Source organism: Balaenoptera acutorostrata, chromosome 11 (genome assembly GCF_949987535.1).
Source record: "Balaenoptera acutorostrata chromosome 11, mBalAcu1.1, whole genome shotgun sequence".
NCBI classification, from domain to species: domain Eukaryota; kingdom Metazoa; phylum Chordata; class Mammalia; order Artiodactyla; family Balaenopteridae; genus Balaenoptera; species Balaenoptera acutorostrata.
The window spans coordinates 70,114,401-70,137,548 of record NC_080074.1 but is presented as its reverse complement, the minus strand read 5'-3'; the positions used below and the strand labels follow the sequence as shown (position 1 = coordinate 70,137,548).

At 35.4% G+C, this 23,148-nt stretch overlaps 1 protein-coding gene across 1 annotated transcript in view; it reads right to left on the bottom strand.

Moving 5' to 3' along the window:
• The window catches only part of NELL2 (neural EGFL like 2), a 381,815-nt gene that overhangs the window by 4,925 nt on the left and 353,742 nt on the right, over positions 1 to 23,148 (bottom strand). Inside the window, exons 17-19 of the mRNA XM_007179220.3 lie at positions 8,758 to 8,951; positions 7,006 to 7,182; positions 5,303 to 5,527 (exon numbers count right to left, since the gene is read on the bottom strand). Coding sequence (XP_007179282.2) covers positions 5,303 to 5,527; positions 7,006 to 7,182; positions 8,758 to 8,951 — 596 coding nt within the window. The remainder of the gene's footprint in view (positions 1 to 5,302; positions 5,528 to 7,005; positions 7,183 to 8,757; positions 8,952 to 23,148) is intronic.

Below are 23,148 nucleotides of genomic sequence, written 5' to 3'. Positions count from 1 at the left end.
CCCACATGCATGCTGCAACTAAGAGTTTGCATGCCACAACTAAGGAGCCTGCCTGCCACAACTAAGGAGCCCATGTGTTGCAACTAAGGAGCTGGCAAGCCGCAATTAAGGAGCCTGCCAGGTGCAACTAAATAAATAAAGGAATATTAAAAAAAAAAAAAAGTACCAGTCAAAATTGACTTCAAGTCTAGAAGCCTTGCTAGAGATAAGGAGGGACATTACATAATGATAAACTGGTCAATTCACCATTAGACATAAAAGAATACATACTGTGTCATCCATTTATATGAAATTTTTAAAGAGGAAAATAAATTCACTATAATGAAATAAAATTGAGGTTTCCTATGAGAAGTAGGTATTGTCTGGAAGGGGACAAAAAGTACTTGCTAGATTGTTGGAAATATTCTATATTTTGATTCATCAAGCTTATAAAATTATATACAAAATAACTATGCATTTCACCTTAACAAACATTACCTTGATAAAAACTAGAATAAAAGGTGACCCACTGAAACTTAGTCAGGTTGCTAGGAATAGTAACCACCTACTGTCATAACTAATTATAAAATCTATTTTTATGTAGTAACACAGTATGTTTCCTTAACACCTTGTTATTTCTGGCTATATTTATTGGTAAAGAAGTCATCATCACTCTTTGCATGGTAAACTCTATAACATTAAGATTAGAAGACAGCTGACTTTCAGCTTTCAGTAAAATGTTTATACATGATATATATAATGCATAATATATTTTACTCTTATTTATATTTAAGATATTTATTATTTACTTATCAATCACTATATGGTATTAATATATTAATTAATATGTTTATAAATTATACATACTATAATATAATAAATATATGTAATTATATATTCATATATAATATGTGGCTATAAATAATCTATATAAAAATTAATAATTTTAAATCCCACTATTATCAATATTTTAGTATGTCCTAATAGAATTCACTTCATATTCCTTTATTTTCAACCTTCTTGTAATCAAAGTGCATATGTAATCACACATAGTATTTTTATCTTAATTTTTATTATAAGCATTGTTAGTACATGAATAATTGAATAATGCAGTCATATAATTACATATTATATAATTATGATATAATGTTATATGTTACAGAGTTACCATAATTTATTTAACCCATTTTTCCTTTGCTAGATATTTTGATTTCTTCCTTGATTCTGTGTGCCAATTAATGTTGAGGTTAATATTACGATGCATATAGTTTGCTCCATATTTTAGATTATTTCTTTAGGTTGGATTCTCAGACCCAGGATTAGTAGGATCTTCTGGATATTTCTGTGGGGATGGGGAGTGGGCAAAGAGATGTATGTATGGTTCTTGACATGTATTTTTCAATGTCACTAACATTGCATAAGAATTACAATTCCAGTACACCTCTGTCAGCATTGGAAATTATTGTGAAATATTTTTTTTACCGTAGTATGTGAAAATAATAATTCATTATGTTAGTTTATATTTAAGTGTCAATTATTTAAAACACTGATTTCCTCTTTTTTGATAGCTGTATTCTTTAGTAAATTGTTTATTCATCCTTTGTTGATTTATTTATGGGGAAATAAGTATTTTTAAATTAATTTTCATATATTTTTAATCTAATAAAGAAATCATATCTGTTGAAAATATTTTTCTAGTTTCTAGTTGTGATCTTCTATTTTGCTAATTTTGTTTATCTACAGAAGCTCTAAATTTTCTTTGAGGTAGATTTTATCATTTTTAAATTAGAAAAGGCATCTTCCTTCAAGAATTTTGATAAATATTTGATTACTTATCTTTGCTTTCATTTATTTTTAATATCTAGCACTTTTTCCACATGGAATTTGTTTTGATACGTAATATAATAGTATATACAACTTACATCCTTCAAACTGCTGTCCAGTCATTCCAGTATTTATAGAATAATCCTTCCTTCCTCTTTTGATTTGTGAAGCTCTCCTGATCATATATTAAAGTATTCATTATAATATTGCTCATTTATGGGGTATTTCTTTCCATAGATAGATTTAGTTATCTATTCTAATTTTAGCACAGATGTCCACTTTCCAAACTTTAAGTTTATGGTTTCTAATAGATGAAGGCAACATTTAGAAAGTTAGGAGCTTCATCCTCATAAAACTATTTTTTTCCATACCACAATTATCTCAGTATTAGATCTAGAGTCTCCCCAGGAGTTAAAAGTGGCCCTCTGGCTTCCAATTTCCCAAGTGTCCCACTCAGTGATAATTTATTAAAGGGAATGACCCTCTCATACCTCCTCCCTTTTTATTTCTCAACTGGGTACATCCCTCTTTATCGTCTGGAGCTCAAAACATAATTGCCTGAAAGCTCTCTGACCCATCATAAGCGTGTGTAGTCTCTATTAGATTTAGGAAAGACAAAATTAGTAATTCTTTTTTGATGCAAGAATTCAACTTCTGAGTGGAGGAAACATTTTTTTTTTTAACCTAAGCAAATTACATTTGAAGACATCTTTAAAAAGGGAAGGGAAACTCTTAACTCTATTTCTCCCAGCTAACTCTTAATTCCTCAGGAAGTAAAACTGGATCATGCATTGTACAGCCTCTTAGCACAGTGCAACTTTCCTTTAGAGCATCCATCAGAGTTTGTAATGTTGTCTTTATCTGTTTCATGACTTAATTAATGTTTCTATACTCCACTACCTACAATAATAATAGTCAACATTTATTGAGCGCTTACTCTGAATGCATATGAAATGTGTAGGAAACTTTGTGTGGATCTTCTCACTTAATTCTTATAGCAACTTTCTCAATTAGGTACTATAATTATTCCTAGGTAAGTAATATTATTATTCCCATTTTTAGATGAGAAAAATGGAGCCACTGAGAGATTAATAAATATCCCTTGAGGTGACATTGCTAGTGAGATTGACCAGGCTTTCAATCCAGGTAGCCTGATTCCAGATGCCACATTCTTCACCTCTAGGCCAGCGCTTTCCAATACAATATTCTGCGATGATAGAAAGGTCCTCTATATGTGCTATCTAATACGATAGCCACTAGCATGTGTGAGCATTTGAAATGTAGCTTGTGTGACTGCGGAATTGGATTTTTAACTTAATTTCAATGAATTTAAATAGCCATGTGTGGTTACTGGCTACTGTACTGGACAGCAGAGCTCTAGAAGCTGCTGGGCAAAAATTTCCAGGAACGATTGTACCCATTTTTGCTTATCATTCTACCCCGGTTCTGGCACAATACCCCACATAATCTGTGTTTATTGACTAAAACAAATAACTCAGAAGCGGTAGGATGGGGAGATGATAAGCGAAAATGGTGCTCTGAAAGCACCAAATTGTGAAGGATGCTCACCTCCAATGAAATCTCTCAAGCCTGTTTGGCATAAGTTTCATTTTTAAAATAGCACAAAATAAACATAATAAGATGAGTATTAGGGATTCATTTGGTAACATTGAGGATATTCTTATAATTCATACTTGATAAGAAGGGAAAAGGGAAATGGCATCAAATAGTAACCTCTGAGAATCGGCACTTATCTGACAAGAAATGAATTTAATGTCAAAATACACTTTCTGGACTATATTTCTACCATGAGCCAAAAAATCCTAGTAGTTGTTTGTAAGGTGGTGAATGACAAGCTCATTCACACTCTTTTCCCCAGAAAACACTCTAATGTTTTTCTGCCTATTACTGAATGTATCTTTCTTGTTGGAAGTATCTGTCTGAGCTATATCTGGTGTTTTACATTCTATCACCCGGTATATGTATTTGTTGTCACTACTCAGAACAATAATCTAACAGTTAGATTAAGAGTGTAAAGAGACGCAACTCTATTTGGTAATTAAATGTCAGAAAGTATTTCCCTATTGGTCATGAATGCTGAAGTTTCTAGATAATGCACCATTAAATGTACTCAAATGTACTCATATCAAATGTATATAGGGAGGATGGGAGGGAGGCTCAAGAGGGAGGGGATATGGGGACATATGTATGCATGTGGCTAATTCACTTTGGTGTACAACAGAAACTAACACAGTATTGTGAAGCAATTATACTCCAATAAAGATCTATTTAAAAAAATGTATATTAAAGCAGCACTGCATATACATTATTAGTAACTTTTAGTAGTAAAAGTAACTTCCAAATGTGCTAATGCACTTTTAGAAAACTGCATTAAATGTTCCCCCAAAAAGCTGTGCTTGATTGACAAGCTGTGCTTGATTAAATTGCAATAATTGAAAGAGCTAGAAATTTTGGTTTGAAATAGATAATAATAGCATCTCAAAACTTAAAGCATTTCACATTTCTTTGTCCTGTTACATCAAGCCACTCTAGTAAGAAATTTGCACTATATGAATCTGAATGAAATTGCTCTATTGAAAAAAAAATTTTAAATGGAAATGCTCACTTAAAGAACCAGAGCAGTTATAGATATTTGGCTGTGCTATGGTGGGAAAAATCTGACATCTTTGCTTTCTTGTTGCTGTTAAGCTTTCCAGGTTATTTACTTAGTTCTAGTGTTGATTCTAAAATTTTGACTATGAAGTACAATGACCATGAAATCAAATGTTTGTAGGAACAATAATCAAAGTAGAATGTTTTCAACTTTGTCACCATCTGTGAATTCTATATACTCTGTCTACATTACCAGTATTTCTATTCTCAGTGAAGTAAAAGGCACAATGCTCTATTTTCCTATGAGAATAAAAAGAAAAATCTTTATAATGATTTTTCTCCAGCCGTAGGAATAAAATATGGTAAACAACAGATCTTAAATTTTTCAACTCAGTGTAACTCACCACCACAAACCAAGAAATATGCCCGTTTTTGCCATATTGATTTTCACTTTGGAAAACGTAATATGTTCACTTTGTTGATATATCTTATCTCATAAAAGGACTAGATAAAAATCAATAAAATAATATTGTCTTCTATCATGAAAGAAACATGAAGTTTGGTGTTGTATTCTTTTATTTTAAGATGTGTACACTTAGATGCTTTAGGGCAATTTACGTAGGTTCTTTCTGTTCTGGTGATATTAGTAACCCATCATTCTGGTTTCTGACCAAGCACCTCCTTCTCCCTGAATATGCATTAGAGGATGCACAGGACAGTCAGCCTTGGCACTAATAAAGCTGAGTGGCCCTCCTCCCATCTCTGTTTGAACAGTAAATAGGAAAGAAGATGCTTCCCATTGGCCAGGTTAAACACATTAGTATCTGTGAATCCTGGGTGCAGCTGGCCAGGTGCTCCCTACTTGAATATAATGAATGGGCTTTACCTTGCACTGGCAGAGAGTACACTCAGTGCCATGTTTGATCCAAGAGGACCCAGTGAAGCGAACCACATTCATCTCATCCAGGCAAGTTTTGGTGATGTCATTACGGATGGTGTCGGCCTGGCAAGGGTCGGTGACACAGCGTGGGCAGCACTCATTCTCTGGGAGGACACTGAATTCACACTCCACCTCTGGGCAAGGCAGGGGCCAACAGTCAACTTCCCCTTGCTATAAGGAAAGCAGATGAACAAGGGCAAAGGGAGGAGGAGGGAGGGAGCACATTGTTTACCGAATACTCAATTTATTTGATGGACATTTATACTCAGACCTTCACAGCTATGAATCTTGCAGGGAATCCACAAAAGCCCTATCAGAGAGATGAGACCTATACTGCAGATGGATTATAAAACAGTCTTCAGGGGTTAAACAAGAACAACAATAAAGGAAAGCAAAAACTCTTTCTCTTAAAACAAATTTGCATGCCCTTCTCTTTCCCATGACAAAGGAGAATTGTTTACTACAGAAGAGGTTTTTACTTAGTTTCTGCCTATGAGATGCTTTTTTCATTTTTACGATCTTTTCCCCCTACCTTCTCATTTATTCCCTTCTGCAAAAACAAAGTTTTGTCCACTGACAAGAAAGTAAACTGAAATAAGAAGGAAATTTGACAGTTTTTCTTTGTTCATTTATACGTTTCTCAATGTAGGGGCTTTGGAAAAAACAAAACAAAACAAAACTAGGAGCTGATTTCAGTCATTTTTATTCCACATGAGAAAATTGTGTGAATTGGATCTTTTTAAAATTTAGTTCCCACCTGTTTCTTATTTTCTTCATAATTCTGAGTCTCATGGTCTTGGAGATGAAAGCGGCCTTCAGGCACAGAAACTGACCTTGCTCTTTTAATTGATTTTTGGGTTGAAAGTATAAAAAGGAAGCAATAAAAAAGCATTGCCTTAAAAATATCTTCACACAAATAGAAAGGAAACTAGTCCTAACTTTAAAAGTAGCATCTGTGAAACTTTCTTCTATAAAGACATATAGAGCAATTTTCCTTTTTATTTACACCACTAGAAAGAAACAAGAAATTTGGTTAAATGAAAAAATGATTGGTATTTTCTTTATCAAGTCTTCATTTTCTTTTTAACCTATTTTTTCCAGTAGAAGTTTCATAAATATATACATTTAATTCTAAGATTCTAGTAAGTATTTATTGCATATCCATATTATGTGTAAAACAGAGTGCCCACCAGAACAGCATTGACAGTAATAATCTTTAGAAAGAAAAAAAAGTGTGTTTTTTTTGTTTTTGTTTTCTTACATCTAAGCATAATTGATAGAAATGGATTAACAAAAGGTCTATTGGAAAAAGTGATTTTTTTTGAATACCATTATTCTGTTCATAACTGTCTCTAAGTAAACCTAAGCTGAGTGGGATTGGGGAAGACAGGAGAGCCTTTTCTTCTTTTGAGCTCTGGAGATAGTCCTGAAAGACTGACATGACATGGTGTACCACATCTACCCACAGATATTCCTTCTCAGGTCCTGAATGCATAACCATCACCTTATCATCCTAACCAGGTTCACTTTTTGTAACTCCCAACACTATGGCCAGGTACCGAGTATCGGTGCAGGGGGCAGGGCAAGGTTGCTTTACGATTTCAATTCTGGGATTAAACGTTTCCCTGAATTCACATAGCTGAACTTACCAAGCAGCGGCACTGCTGGCAATTCTGGACCCAGGTGTCACCACTGTTGTACAAGGTTTCCCCATTTTGATGGAGGCACTGACTGCTCAGCCTTGGGTCACATTCGGGGCAGCAGAAAAGATCAACTGTGGGATTCTCACAGTCACAGACCATCCGTCGACACATTACAAATCCATTCTGTATGACAAGGGAAAAAAAGCAGTTACCAGAAACCTCCATTTCTCAATATACTAACATCATACGTATGTGTGTATCTGTGTGTGTGTACATGTGTATATACACACACATATATACATTTTATATATATTACGTACTATGTCTATAATCTCAGATGTTGATTTGGAAGTTGAGGTAATTCACACTGTTTACCCAATATAACTGATTTTCCTTAAAATTACATTTTGTAGCTAACACCCAGAAAATACTTAAGCTGGAGAACTTCCAATTTTCTTCCCACACATTACTCTTTAAATGACTTGAGTGGAAAGAAAATTTTCAGAAATAACCAGTTAAAATGATAACTCTTTAAATGACTTGAGTGGAAAGAAAATTTTCAGAAATAACCAGTTAAAATGATAACCACTGCATGGCTCTTATGTGTAAATAAATTGTGTATGTATATATAAATATACATTTACTTGTTTATTAATATAGTAATTTGAACACTAACTAAATTTTGTTTTGTGTGAGGGCTTGTATGTTTATATTTGGTAGCTAGTCAACAAGTTTTACATATTATTAAGTTTCTAGAATATTTTAACCTTATGATTTGTACAAGCTGTTATCAATTTCTTTAATAATAGTTGAGTCCTTGGTATTATTCATTTAACTATAATTTAAATGTCTATTATCAACTGGGCACACATAATAGAACACCTCTCTAAAACTGAAATATAACCTAAATAGATATTTTTCACTTGCAGGCCATAGCATAGTCATTATGGTTTCATTTATGCATTCATTCAAATATGATATTGTGACTATAGAAACATTAGCATAGTTAGAAACAAAATTTTACCATATGAATAAATAAACACATTGTGGCATTTCCATACAATGGAATACTATTCAGTAATAAAAAGGAATGGGTTACTGATACGCGTAATGAATATAAATGAATGTGAAAACATAATGCTGAGAGAAAGAAGTCAGACACAAAAGATTATGGACAGTCTTCCCTTGGTATCCCTGGGGGATTGGTTCGAGGCCTCCTGTGGATACCAAAATCCATGGATGCTCAAGTCCCTTATATTAAATGACATAGTATTTGCACATAACCTATGCACACCCTCCGGTTTACTTTAAATTATCTCTAGATTACTTATAACATCTAATACAATGTAAATATTATGTAAACAGTTGCCGGTGTGGGGGAAATTAAAGTTTTGCCTTTTGGAACTTTCTGGAATTTTCTTTTTCCCAAATATTTTTGATCCACAGTTGGTTGAATCCATGGATGGGGACCCTGCAGATACAGAAGGCCAACTGTGTTATATGATTCCATTTATATGAGGCTCTAGAAAATACAAATCTAATCTATAGAAACTGGAAGCAGTGTTTGCTTGAGGCTAGGGCTATGGGACTAAGAAAGGACCGAGGCAACATTTTGGATAGGTAAAAATGTTCTGTTATATTAACTGAGTGATGGTTAAATGGGCGTATGAATTTGTCTAAGTTCATCAAGCTGTACACTTGAAATATATGCAAATTACACCTCGATAAAAATGGTTACAATGTTTTGTTTATACTAACCTGACACGAGCACACAGAGCACCGGTCATTTTCCAACACCCAAATCTGACCATTGTGCTTAACTTTTCCATCATGGATGCAGTCGCCTGTGCAGTTCTTTCCATGAGGACATCGGCAATCATATCCACCATCCAAGTTAAAGCAAATGGTATCATTGGCACAGCTGTGCCTCCCGGTCCCACACTCGTCAATATCTACAGCCAAGAAAAGGCAGCAGGCAATGTGCTTAGAATATGCTCCGTTTCAAACAACTGCAATCAGGCAAGTTGTCTTCTGACATAAAGCATTCAACTGGAAATTAATTTTCATCTTACTGGCATGCATTTCCTATTAATGCTGACTAAAGCAATGTTAATGATCTAGGGATTTCACACAAAAATATTATCATGCTTGATTTCAAACACCAAATAACCTTGGCTAGATTTTTAACTTTTATATCTCTGTAAATACCATTAGGCTTTATGAAACATTTATATTTTTTGAAAGTTAAGAATAGGACTCAATGTTTCAAACACAAACAGTTTGGCAGTGGAAATTCTAAAAGTGCCTATTTTTTTTTTTTAATTGGGGAAATCATCCTCAGTGTTAAAATGGTGCTTACACAAAATCCTTTCTTAGTGGGAAATGAAATGTCATGGAAGACCTGAGGCATTTTTATTCAGTTTCAAGCCCTGTTCTCACAGCTATGTCACCCATATGTAAGCTCTTTCCAGTGTTCTGCCAGGTGTTCTTCCCTTAACAGTCCAGGCATTTTCACACTGTCCTTACATCCTGCGTCTCACCCATGGAAGGGCAAGTGACCATAAGCAATTACCATCTCTCGCACAAAGAATCCCTCAGTTCTTAATTTTTCCATTTCAGATCGTTTCATCTCCTGCCTGACTCAGTTGGCAACTTCTCATTCTTCACCTGACCTCACCTATTCCATGGCAATCACAACCTAAAGCATTTTCATACAGATGAAAAGCAAACATATGTTGACCCACAGATCAGGTCCATATGAAGATATGAGATTCATTTTATTTATCCCCATCATTTAAAGGTCACAAGCCAAAATACATTTCAGGGATACTGTATGAGTGGCAGTAAGGAGTTATTTCCTTTTTCACCTGAGTAAAGGTCAAGAAAGAAAGAATTAAATCACAGCAGGAAAAGTGGGTTAGAGAGAGGATGGAATATATAGCTTTTAACTAAGGGAACTGTACACTGATTTCCCTTCAAAATTATAGAGTTTAGTAACTATCTTCCTTAAATGGTTTGATTTCAACATTGTTGGGGACATGCACTGGTCAAGATTATATTTTAGCCACATTTAAATTCTTAAATACTTAAATTCTGTCATATATGCTTTCCTGAAAATAAGTTACATGATTACTTCTCTCTATGTACTTTGATTTTAATTAGTTCCCATATCAATAAAACCAATGAATTGAGATGACAGCTGAAAAGGTTTCTATTATAACTACAGTAAACTTTATTATAGCTTGATTTGTCAAGGATAATACTGCTTAAAATTAAAAAATATGATCAAAAAAATAACTCTTAGCTAGCATGAGGATATATTAAAATTTTAAAAAATACATTGATATATATATATGTATACATACATATATATCAGATGAGAAAAATATTTTCTCTTGGTAATAGAAATGAATTTTGTAAAACACGTCTATATTTGTTCTAATCCGAATAATAAGATGTCTTTGATGAGTTGATATTTGTCCCATTAAGTATTTTTGTAATTAGCAATTATAGTAAGCAAGAAAAACATTAACCATAGTTGTTTGGTCTCTTTGACCACAAATACCTACAAATACCTCTTACTACCCTTTTAATAACCACTATATTTATATATATATTTTATATATTTAACCCTTTAAATATCCACTAATATAAGGACACTATTCCGTTAATGGCAATGGCTGGATTTTTACAATCATTTCATTTTGCCTTACATTTAAAATAAAAGTTCTGCTAACAGGTTTGTTTGCTTGTTTGGTTAAAGGCAGACAGAGTCCTTGGATATGATGCAGAAGACAAAGAAGAGAAGATACACAGGTACAAAGAAAATATGTACCCTTAAATAAAATACATTAAAAATGAAGAAATAGAATAAAAAGTTGCTTACGACAATGGTTGGCATGTACTTGTCATGCCTGGAGAAATATATAGGCAAAAACATCATAATGGACTATCCTATTAGATTTGAATTCATTTGAACTTAACTTTCCCGCTTGTTATCTATACTGGGTTTCCCAATGCCGAAACTATTCTCAATTGAATGATAGTATAGAATTTTGGAATTCATTTTTACATATAGTTTTATCATAATATAAGATTCCTGCATTATATACATAATATATACATAAAGAGTATATATTCTGCCTTGAAAAACCTACTAAAGTATACAGAAATTCCAACTTTAAAAATACTGAGAAGCAGAAGCAAGAAGAACTAAAATCCTGCAGCCTGTGGAACAAAAACCACATTCACAGAAAGATAGACAAGATGAAAAGGCAGAGGGCTATGTACCAGATGAAGGAAAAAGATAAAAACCCAGAAAAACAACTAAATGAAGTGGAGATAAGCAACCTTCAAGAAAAAGAATTCAGAATAATGAGAGGAAAGATGATCCAGGACCTTGGAAAAAGAATGGAGGCAAAGATTGAGAAGATGCAAGAAATGTTTAACAAAGACCTAGAAGATTAAAGAACAAACACCTAGGAGAATTAAAGAACAAACAAACAGAGATGAACAATACAATAACTGAAAAGAAAAATACACTAGAAGGAATCAATAGCAGAATAACTGAGTCAAAAGAACGGATAAGTGACCTGGAAGACAGAATAGTGGAATTCACTGCTGTGGAACAGAATAAAGAAAAAAGAATGAAAAGAAATGAAGACAGCCTAAGAGACCTCTGGGACAACATTAAACGCAACAACATTCGCATTATAGGGGTCCCAGAAGGAGAAGAGAGAGAGAAAGGACCAGAGGAAATATTTGAAGAGATTATACTCAAAAACTTCCCTAACATGGGAAAGGAAATAGCCACCCAAGTCCAGGAAGCATAGAGAGTCCAATACAGGATAAACCCAACGAGAAACACACCAAGACACATAGTAATCAAATCAGCAACAATTAAAGACAAAGGAAAATTATTGAAAGCAGCAAGGGAAAACCGACAAATAATATACAAGGGAATTCCCATAAGGTTAACAGCTGATTTCTCAGCAGAAACGCTACCAGCCAGAAGGGAGTGGCATGACATATTTAAAGTGATGAAAGGGAAGAAGCTACAACCAAGATTACTCTACCCAGCAAGGATCTCATTCAGATTCGATGGAGAAATCAAAAGCTTTACAGACAAGCTAAGAGATTCAGCACCACCAAACCAGCTCTAGAACAAATGACAAAGGAACTTCTCTAAGTGGGAAATACAAGAGAAGAAAAGGATCTACAAAAGCAAACCCAAAACAATTAAGAAAATGGTCATAGGTACATACATATTGGTAATTCCCTTAAACGTGAATGGATTAAATGCTCCAACCAAAACACACAGGCTCACTGAATGGACACAAAAACAAGACCCACATATATGCTGTGTACAAGAGACCCACTTCAGACCTAGGGACACATACAGACTGAAAGTGAGGGGATGAAAAAAGATATTCCATGCAAATGGAAATCAAAAGAAAGCTGGAGTAGCAATATTCATATCACATAAAATAGACTTCAAAATAAAGAATGTTACAAGAGATAAGGAAGGACACTGCACAATGATCAAGGGATCAATCCAAGAAGAAGATATAACAATTATAAATATATATGCACCTGACATAGGAGCACCACAATACATAAGGCAACTGCTAACAGCTATAAAAAAGGAAATCGACAGTAACACAATAATAGTGGGGGACTTTGACACCCCACTTACAACAATGGACAGATAATCCAAACAGAAAATTAATAAGGAAACACAAGCTTTAAATGACACAATAGACCAGATAGACTTAATTGATATTTATAGGACATTCCATCCAAAAACAGCAGATTACACTTTCTTCTCAAGTGCTCACGGAACATTCTCCAGGATAGATCACATCTTGGGTCACAAATCAAGCTTCAATAAATTTAAGAAAATTGAAATTACATCAAGCATCTTTTCTGACCAGAGCACTATGAGATTAGAAATCAGTTACAGGATAAAAAACATAAAAAACACAAATACATGGAGGCTAAACAATACATTACTAAATAACCAAGACATCACTGAAGAAATCAAATAGGAAATCAAAAAATACCTAAAGACAAATGACAATGAAAACACGATGATCCAAAACCTATGGGAAGAAGCCAAAGCAGTTCTAAGAGGGAAGTTTACAGCAGTACAATCCTACCTCAAGAAACAACAAACAGCTCAAATAAACAATCTAACCTTACACCTAAAGGAACTAGAGAAAGAAGAACAAACAAAACATTTCTCCAAAGAAGACAAACACATGGCCAAGGAGCACATGAAAAGCTGCTCAACATCACTAATTATTAGAGAAATGCAAATCAAAACTACAATTAGGTATCACCTCACAGCAGTTAGAATGGGCATCATCAGAAAATCTACAAACAACAAATGCTGGAGAGGATGTGGAGAAAACGGAAACCTCTTGTACTGTTGGTGCAAATGTAAATTGATACAGCCACTATGGAGAACTGTATGGAGGTTCCTTAAAAAACTAAAAATAGAATTACCATATGATTTAGCAATCCCACTACTGGGCATATACCCAGAAAAAACCGTAATTCAAAAAGACACATGCACCCCAATGTTTATTGCAGCACTATTTACAATAGCCAGGTCATGGAAGCAACCTAAATGCCCATTGACAGATAAATGGATAAAGAAGCTGTAGTACATATATACAATGGAATATTACTCAGCCATATAAAGGAACGAAGGTAAGAATATGGCAGCCTCCAGGAGGGCGCACATCAGTGAGTACTCTCCAGAACTGCCGCCAGCCATGTCTTTGTCCCTGCAGGGAGCCATAGCTGTCCCCCACCTCTGCAGGAGACGCTCCAATACTAGCAGGAGAAGAGAGGGAGGATGAATAGAAGAATATAACAAGCTGGCAAGTTCTGGAATGCCATGTGGATGACAGGCTCTTGGTGCTCCAGCCAGGTATCAGGGCTGTGCCTCTGAGGTGGGTGAGCCAAGTTCAGGACTGGTCCACTAGAGACCATCCAGCTCCATGTAATATCAAACAGCGAAAATCTCCCAGAGATCTCCATCTCAACGCCAAGACCCAGCTCCACCCAACGACCAGCAAGCTACAGTGCTGGACACCCTATGACAAACAACTAGCAAGACAGGAACACAACCCCACCCATTAGCAGAGAGGCTGCCTAAAATCATAATAAGGTCAAAGACACCCCAAAACACACCACCAGACGAGGACCTGCCCACCAGAAAGTCAAGATCCAGCCTCATCAACCAGAACACAGTCAATAGTCTCCTCCACCAGGAAGCCAACACAACCCACTGAACCAACCTTAGCCACTGGGGACAGACACCACCACCAACAGGAACTACGAACCTCGAGCATGCGAAAAGGAGACCCCAAACACAGTAACTTAAGCAAAATGAGAAGACAGAGAAACACACAATAGATGAAGGAGCAAGGCAAAAACCCACCAGACCTAACAAATGAAGAGGAAATAGGCAGTCTACCTGAAAAACAATTCAGAATAATGATAGTAAAGATGATCCAAAATGATCCAAGATGACTTATGTTGGAAATAGAATGGAGAAAATACAAGAAATGTTTAACAAGGACCTAGAATAACTAAAGAACAAACAAACAGTGATGAACAACACAATAAGTGAAATTAAAAATTCTCTAAAAGGGATCAATAGCAGAATAATTGAGGCAGAAGAACGGATAAGTGACCTGGAAAATAAAATAGTGGAAATAACTACGGCAGAGCAGAATAAAGAAAAAAGAATAAAAAGAATTGAGGACAGTCTCAGAGACCTCTCGGACAACATGAAACGCACCAACATTCGAACCATAGGGGTCCCAGAAGAAGAAGAGAAAAACAAATGGTCTGAGAAAATATATGAAGAGATTATAGTTGAAAACTTCCCTAATACGGGAAATGAAATAGTTAATCAAGTCCAGGAAGCACAGAGAGTCCCATACAGAATAAATCCAAGGAGAAACACGCCAAGACACAAATTAATCAAACTATCAAAAATTAAATACAAAGAAAAAATATTAAAAGCAGCAAGGAAAAAACAACAAATAACACACAAGGGAATCCCCATAAGGTAAACAGCAGATCTTTCAGCAGAAACTCTGCAAGCCAGAAGGGAGTGGCAGGACATGTTTAAAGTGATGAAAGGGAAAAACCTACAACCAAGATTACTCTACCCAGTAAGGATCTCATTCAGATTTGACGGAGAAATTAAAACCTTAACATACAAGAAAAAGCTAAGAGAATTCAGCACGACCAAACCAGCTTTACAACAAATGCTAAAGGAATTTCTCTAGGCAGGAAACACAAGAGAAGGAAAAGACCTACAATAACAACCCCAAAACAATTAAGAAAATGGTAATAGGAACATACATATCGATAATTACCTTAAATGTGAAAGGATTAAATGCTCCAACCAAAAGACATAGATGGGCTGAATGGATACAAAAACAAGACCTGTACGTAAGCTGTCTATAAGAGACCCACTTCAGACCTAGGGACACATACAGACTGAAAGTGAGGGGATGGAAAAAGATATTCCATGCAAATGGAAATCAAAAGAAAGCTGGAGTAGCAATTCTCATATCAGACAAAATAGACTTTAAATCACGGCTATTACAACACACAAAGAAGGACACTACATAATGATCAAGGGATCAATCCAAGAAGAAGATATCACAATTGTAAATAATTTTGCACCCAACATTGGAGCACCTCAATACATAAGGCAAATACTAACAGCCATAAAAGGGGAAATCGACAGCAACACAATCATAGTAGGGGACTTTATTTAACACCCCACTTTCACCAATGGACAGATCATCCAAAATGCAAGTGAATAAGGAAACACAAGCTTTAAATGATTCAATAAACAAGATGGACTTAATTGATATTTATTGGACATTCCATCCAAAAACAACAGAATACACATTCTTCTCAAGTGCTCATGGAACATTCTTCAGGAGAGATCATATCTTGGGTCACAAATCAAGCCTTGGTAAATTTAAGAAAACTGAAATCGTATCAAGTATCTTTTCCAACCACAACACTATGAGACTTGATATCACTTACAGGAAAAAATCTGTAAAAAATACAAACACATGGAAGCTAAACATTACACTACTTAATAACCAAGAGATCACTGAAGAAATCAAAGAGGAAATCAAAAAATACCTAGAAACAAATGACAATGAAAACACGATGACCCGAAACCTATGGAATGCAGCCCAAGAAGTTCTAAGAGGGAAGTTTATAGCAATACAATCCTACCTTAAGAAACAAGAAACATGTCAAATAAACAACCTAACCTTACACCTAAAGCAATTAGAGAAATAAGCACAAAAAATCCCCAAAGTTATCAGAAGGAAAGAAATCATAAAGATCTGAGCAGAAATAAATGAAAAAGAAATGAAGGAAACGATAGAAAAGATCAATAAAAACTAAAAGCTGGTTCTTTGAGAAGATAAACAAAATTGATAAACCATTAGCAAGACTCATCAAGAAAAAAAGGGAGAGGACTCAAATCAATAGAATTAGAAATGAAAAAGGAGAAGTAACAACTGACACTGCAGAAATACAAAGGATCATGAGAGATTACTACAAGTAACTATATGCCAATAAAATGGACAACCTGGAAGAAATGGACAAATTCTTAGAAATGCACAACTTTCCGAGACTGAACCAGGAAGAAATAGAAAATATGAACAGGTCAATCACAAGCACTGAAATGGAAACTGTGATTAAAAATATTCCAACAAACAAAAGTCCAGGACTAGATGGCTTCACAGGCGAATTCTATCAAATATTTAGAGAAGAGATAACATCTATCCTTCTCAAACTCTTCCAAAAAATAGGAGAGGGAGGAACCCTCCCAAACTCATTCTACAAGGCCACCATCACTCTGATACCAAAACCAGACAAAAATGTCACAAAGAAAGAAAACTACAGGTCAATATCACTGATGAAGATAGATGCAAAAATCCTCAACAAAATACAAGCAAACAGAATCCAACAGCACATTAAAAGGATCATACACCATGATCAAGTGCGGTTCATCCCAGAAATGCAAGGATTCTTCAATATAGGCAAATCCATCAATATGATACACCATATTAACAAATTTAAGGGGAAAACAATACGATCATCTCAACAGATGCAGAGAAAGCTTTCGACAAAATTCAACACCCATTTATGATAAAAACCCTGCAGAAAGTAGGCATAGAGGGAACTTTCCTCAACATAATAAAGGCCATATATGACAAACCCACAGCCAACATCGTCCTCAATGGTGAAAAACTGAAACCATTTCCACTAAGATCAGGAACAAGACAAGGTTGCCCACTCTCACTACTATATTCAACATAGTTTTGGAAGTTTCAGCCACAGCAATCAGAGAAGAAAAGGAAATAAAAGGAATCCAAATCAGAATAGAAGAAGTAAAGCTGTCACTGTTTGCAGATGACATGATACTATACACAGAGAATCCTAAAGAAGCTATCAGAAAACTACTAGAGCTAATCAATGAATTTGGTAAAGTAGCAGGATACAAAATTAATGCACAGAAATCTCTCGCATTCCTATACATTAATGATGAAAAATCTGAAAGTGAAATTAAGAAAACACTCCCATTTACCACTGCAACAAAAAGAATAAAATATCTAGGAATAAACCTACCTAAGGAGACAAAAGACCTGTATGCAGAAAACTATAAGACACTGATGAAAGAAATTAAAGGTGATACAAATATATGGAGAGATATACCATGTACTTGGATTGGAAGAATCAACATTGTGAAAATGACTCTACTACCCAAAGCAATCTACAAATTCAATGCAATCCCTATCAAACTACCACTGGCATTTTTCACAGAACTAGAACAAAAAATTTCACAATTTGTATGGAAACGCAAGAGACCCCAAATAGCCAAAGCAATCTTGAGAAAGAAAAACGGAGCTGGAGGAATCAGGCTTCTTGACTTCAGACTATACTACAAAGCTACAGCAATCAAGACAATATGCTACTGGCACAAAACCAGAAATATAGATCAATGGAACAGGATAGAAAGCCCAGAGATAAACCCATGCACATATGGTCACCTTATCTTTGATAAAGGAGACAAGAATATACAGTGGAGAAAAGACAGCCTCTTCAATAGCTGGTGCTGGGAAAACTGGACAGCTACATGTAAAAGAATGAAATTAGAACACTCCCTAACACCATACGCAAAATAAACTCAAAATGGATTAAAGACCTAAATGTAAGGCCATACACTATCAAACTCTTAGAGGAAAACATAGGCAGAACACTCTTTGACATAAATCACAGCAAGATCCTTTTTGACCCACCTCCTAGAGTAATGGAAATAAAACCAAAAATAAACAAATGGGACCTAATGAAACTTCAAAGCTTTTGCACAGCAAAGGAAACCATAAACAAGATGAAAATACAACCCTCAGAATGGGAGAAAATATTTGCAAATGAAGCAACTGACAAAGCATTAATCTCCAAAATTTACAAGCAGGTCATGCAGCTCAATATCAAAAAGACAAACAACCCAACCCAAAAATGGGGAGAAGACCTAAATAGATATTTCTCCAAAGAGATATACAGATTGCCAACAGGGACATGAAAGAATGCTCAACAGCATTAATCATTAGAGAAATGCAAATGAAAACTACAATGAGATATCATCTCACACTGGTCAGAATGGCCATCATCAAAAAATCTACAAACAATAAATGCTGGAGAGGGTGTGGAGAAAAGGGAACCCCCTTCCACTGTTGGTGGGAATGTAAATTGATACAGCCACTATGGAGAACAGTATGGAGTTTCCTTAGAAATATAAGAATAGAACTACCATACCACCCAGCAATCTCACTACTGGGCGTATACCCTGAGAAAACCATAATTCAAAGAGTCATGTACCACAATGTTCATTGCAGCTCTATTTACAATAGCCAGGACATGGAAGCAACCTAAGTGTCCATCAACAGATGAATGGATAAAGAAGATGTGGCACATATATACAATGGAATATTACTCAGCCATAAAAAGAAACGAAATTGAGTTATTTGTAGTGAGGTGGATGGACCTAGAGTCTGTCATACAGAGTGAAGTAAGTCTGAAAGAGAAAAACAAATACCGTATGCTAGCACATATATATGGAATTTAAAAAAGAAAAAATGGTCATGAAGAACCTAGGGACAAGATGGGAACAAAGACACAGACCTACTAGAGAATGGACTTGAGGATACGGGGAGGGGGAAGGGTAAGCTGGGACAAAGCGAGAGAGTGGCATGGACATATATACACTACCAAACGTAAAATAGGTAGCTAGTGGGAAGCAACTGCATAACACAGGGAGATCAGCTCGGTGCTTGCGACCACCTAGAGGGGTTGGATAAGGAGGGTGGGAGGGAGGGAGATGCAAGAGGGAAGAGATATGGGGACATATGTATATGTATAACTGATTCACTTTGTTATAAAGCAGAAACTGACATACCATTGTAAAGCAATTATATCCAATAAAGATGTTAAAAAGAAAAAAAAAGGAACGAAGTTTGGTCACTTGTAGAGACGTGGATGCATCTAGAGACTGTCATACAGAGTGAAGTAAGTCAGAAAGAGAAAAACAGATATCACATATTAATGCATATGTTTGGAACCTAGAAAATGGTACAGATAAACCTGTTTGCAGGGCAGAAATTGAGACAAAGAAGGAGAGAAAAAAACGTATGGACACCAAGGGGGGAAAGCGGTGGTGTGGGGAGGCTGGTGGTGTGATGAATTGGGAGATTGGGATTGACATGTATACACTGTTGTGTGTAAAATGGATGACTAATAAGAATGTGCTATGTAAAAAAATTAATTTAAAAAAAAAAGAGGAAAGCAAAAGTACTGAGAGACAAAGGACAATGAAAACACAATGATCCAAAACCTTTGGGATGCCGCAAAAGCAGTTCTAAGAGGGAAGTTTATTGCAATACAATCCTACCTGAAGAAACAACAAACATCTCAAATAAACAATCTAAACTTACACCTAAAGGAACTAGAGAACAAAGAACAAACAAAACACAAACTTAGTAGAAGGAAAGAAATCATGAAGATCAGAGCAGAAATAAATGAAATAGAAACAAAGAAAACAATAGCAAAGATCAATAAAACTAAAAGCTGTTTCTTTGAGAAGATAAACAAAATTGATAAACCATTAGCCAGACTCATCAAGAAAATGAGGGAGAGGACTCAAATCAATAAAATTTGAAACGAAAAAGGAGAAGTTGCAACAGACACCGCAGAAATACAAAGCATCCTAAGAGACTACTACAAGCAACTCTATGCCAATAAAATGGAAAACCTGGAAGAAATGGACAAATTCTTAGAAAGGTATAATCTTCCAAGGCTGAACCAGGAAGAAATAGAAAATATGAACAGACCAATCACAATAATGAAATTGAAAATGCGATTAAAAATCTTCCCACAAACAAAAGTCCAGGACCAGATGGCTTCACAGGTGAATTCTTCAAACATTTGGAGAACAGCTAACACCCATCCTTCTCAAACGCTTCCAAAAAATTGCAGAGGAAGGAACACTCCTAAACTCATTTTAGGAGGCCACCATCACCCTGATACCAAAACCAGACAAAGTTACTACAAGAAAAGAAAATTACAGACCAATATCACTGACGAATATAGATGCAAAAATCCTCAACAAAATACTAGCAAACAGAATCCAACAGCACATTAAAAGGATCATACACCATGATCAAGTGGGATTTATCCCAAGGATGCAAGGATCCTTCAATATATGTAAATCAATCAATGTGATACACCATATTAACAAATTGAAGAATAAAAACCATATGATCATTTCAATAGATGCAGGAAAAGCTTTTGACAAAATTCAACACCCATTTATGACAAAAGCTCTCCAGAAAGTGGGCATAGAGGGAAGCTACCTCAACATAATAAAGGCCATATACGACAATGCCACAGCAAACATTATTCTCAATGGTGAAAAACTGAAAGCATTACCTCTAGGATGAGGAACAAGATAAGGATGTCCACTCACACCACTATTATTCGACACAGTTTTGGAAATCCTAGCCACAGCAATCATAGAAGAAAAAGAAATAAAAGGAATACAAATTGGAAAAGAAGAAGTAAAACTGTCGCTGTTTGCAGATGAGATGATACTATACATAGAGAATCTTAAAGATGCCGCCAGAAAGCTACTAGAGCTAATCAATGAATTTGGTAAAGGTGGAGGATACAAAATTAATGCACAGAAATCTCTTGCATTCCTATACACTAATGATGAAAAATCTGAAAGAGAAATTAAGGAAACCCTCCATTTACCATTGCAACAAAAAGAATAAAATACCTAGGAATAAACCTACCTAGGGAGACAAAAGACCTGTATGCAGAAAACTATAAGACACTGATGAAAGAAATTAAAGATGATATAAACAGATGGAGAGATATACCATGTTCTTGGATTGGAAGAATCAATATTTTGAAAATGACCATACTACTGAAAGCAATCTACAGATTCAATGCAATCCCTATCAAATTACCAATGGCATTTTTTACACAACTAGAACAAAAAATGTTAAAATTTCTATGGAGACACAAAAGACCCTGAATAGCCAAAGCAGTCTTGAAGGAAAAAACCAGAGCTGGAGGAATCAGACTCCCTGACTTCATACTATACTACAAAGCTACAGTAATCAAGACAATATGCTACTGGCACAAAGACAGAAATATAGATCAATGGAACAGGATAGAAAGCCCAGAGATAAACCCACGCACATATGGTCACCTTATTTTTGATAAAGGAGGCAAGAATATACAATGGAGAAAAGGCAGCCTCTTCAATAAGTGGTGCTGGGAAAACTGGACAGCTACATGTAAAAGAATGAAATTAGAACACTCCCTAACACCATACGCAAAAGTAAACTCAAAATGGATTAGAGAACTAAATGTAAGACCAGACACTATAAAACTCTTAGAGGAAGACATAGAAGAACACTCTTTGACATAAATCACAGCAAGATCTTTTTTGACCCACCTCCTAGAGTAATGGAAATAAAAACAAAAATAAACAAATGGGACCTAATGAAACTTAAAAGCTTTTGCAAAGCAAAGGAAACTACAAACAAGACCAAAAGACAACCCTCAGAATGGGAGAAAATATTTGCAAACGAATCAACGGATAAAGGATTAATCTCCAAAATATATAAACAGCTCATGCAGCTCAGTATTAAAAAAACAAAAAACCCAATCCAAAAATGGGTAGAAGACCTAAATAGACATTTCTCCAAAGAAGACATACAGATGGCCAAGAAGCACATGAAAAGCTGCTCAACATCACTAATTATTAGAGAAATGCAAATCAAAACTGCAATGAGGTATCACCTCACACCAGTTAGAATGGGCTTCATCAGAAAATCTACAAACAACAAATGCTGGAGAGAGTGTGGAGAAAAGGGGACCCTCTTGCACTGTTGGTGGGAATGTAAATTGATACAGCCACTATTGGGAACAGTATGGAGGTTCCTTAAAAAACTAAAAATAGAATTACCATATGACCCAGCATCCCACTATTGGGCATATACACAGAGAAAACCATAATTCAAAAAGACACATGCACCCCCCAATGTTCATTGCAGCTCTATTTACAATCACCAGGTCATGGAAGCAACCTAAATGCCCATTGACAGATAAATGGATAAAGAAGTTGTGGTACATATATACAATGGAAGATAACACAGCCATAAAAAGGAATAAAACTGTGTCATTTGTAGAGACGTGGATGGATCTAGAGACTGTCATACAGAGTGAAGTAAGTCAGAAAGAAAAAAACAAATATCGTATATTAACGCATATATGTGGAAGCTAGAAAAATGGTACAGATGAACCAGTGTGCAGGGCAGACACAGATATAGAGAACAAATGTATGGATACCAAGGGGGGAAAGTGGCGGGTGGGGGGTGGTGGGATGAAGTGGGAGATTGGGATTGATATATATACACTAATATGTATAAAATGGAGAACTAATAACCGGCTGTATAAAAAAATAAGTAAAATAAAATTCAAAAAGCAAATACTGGTACATGCTTTAGTGAGTGATTGGAGAAA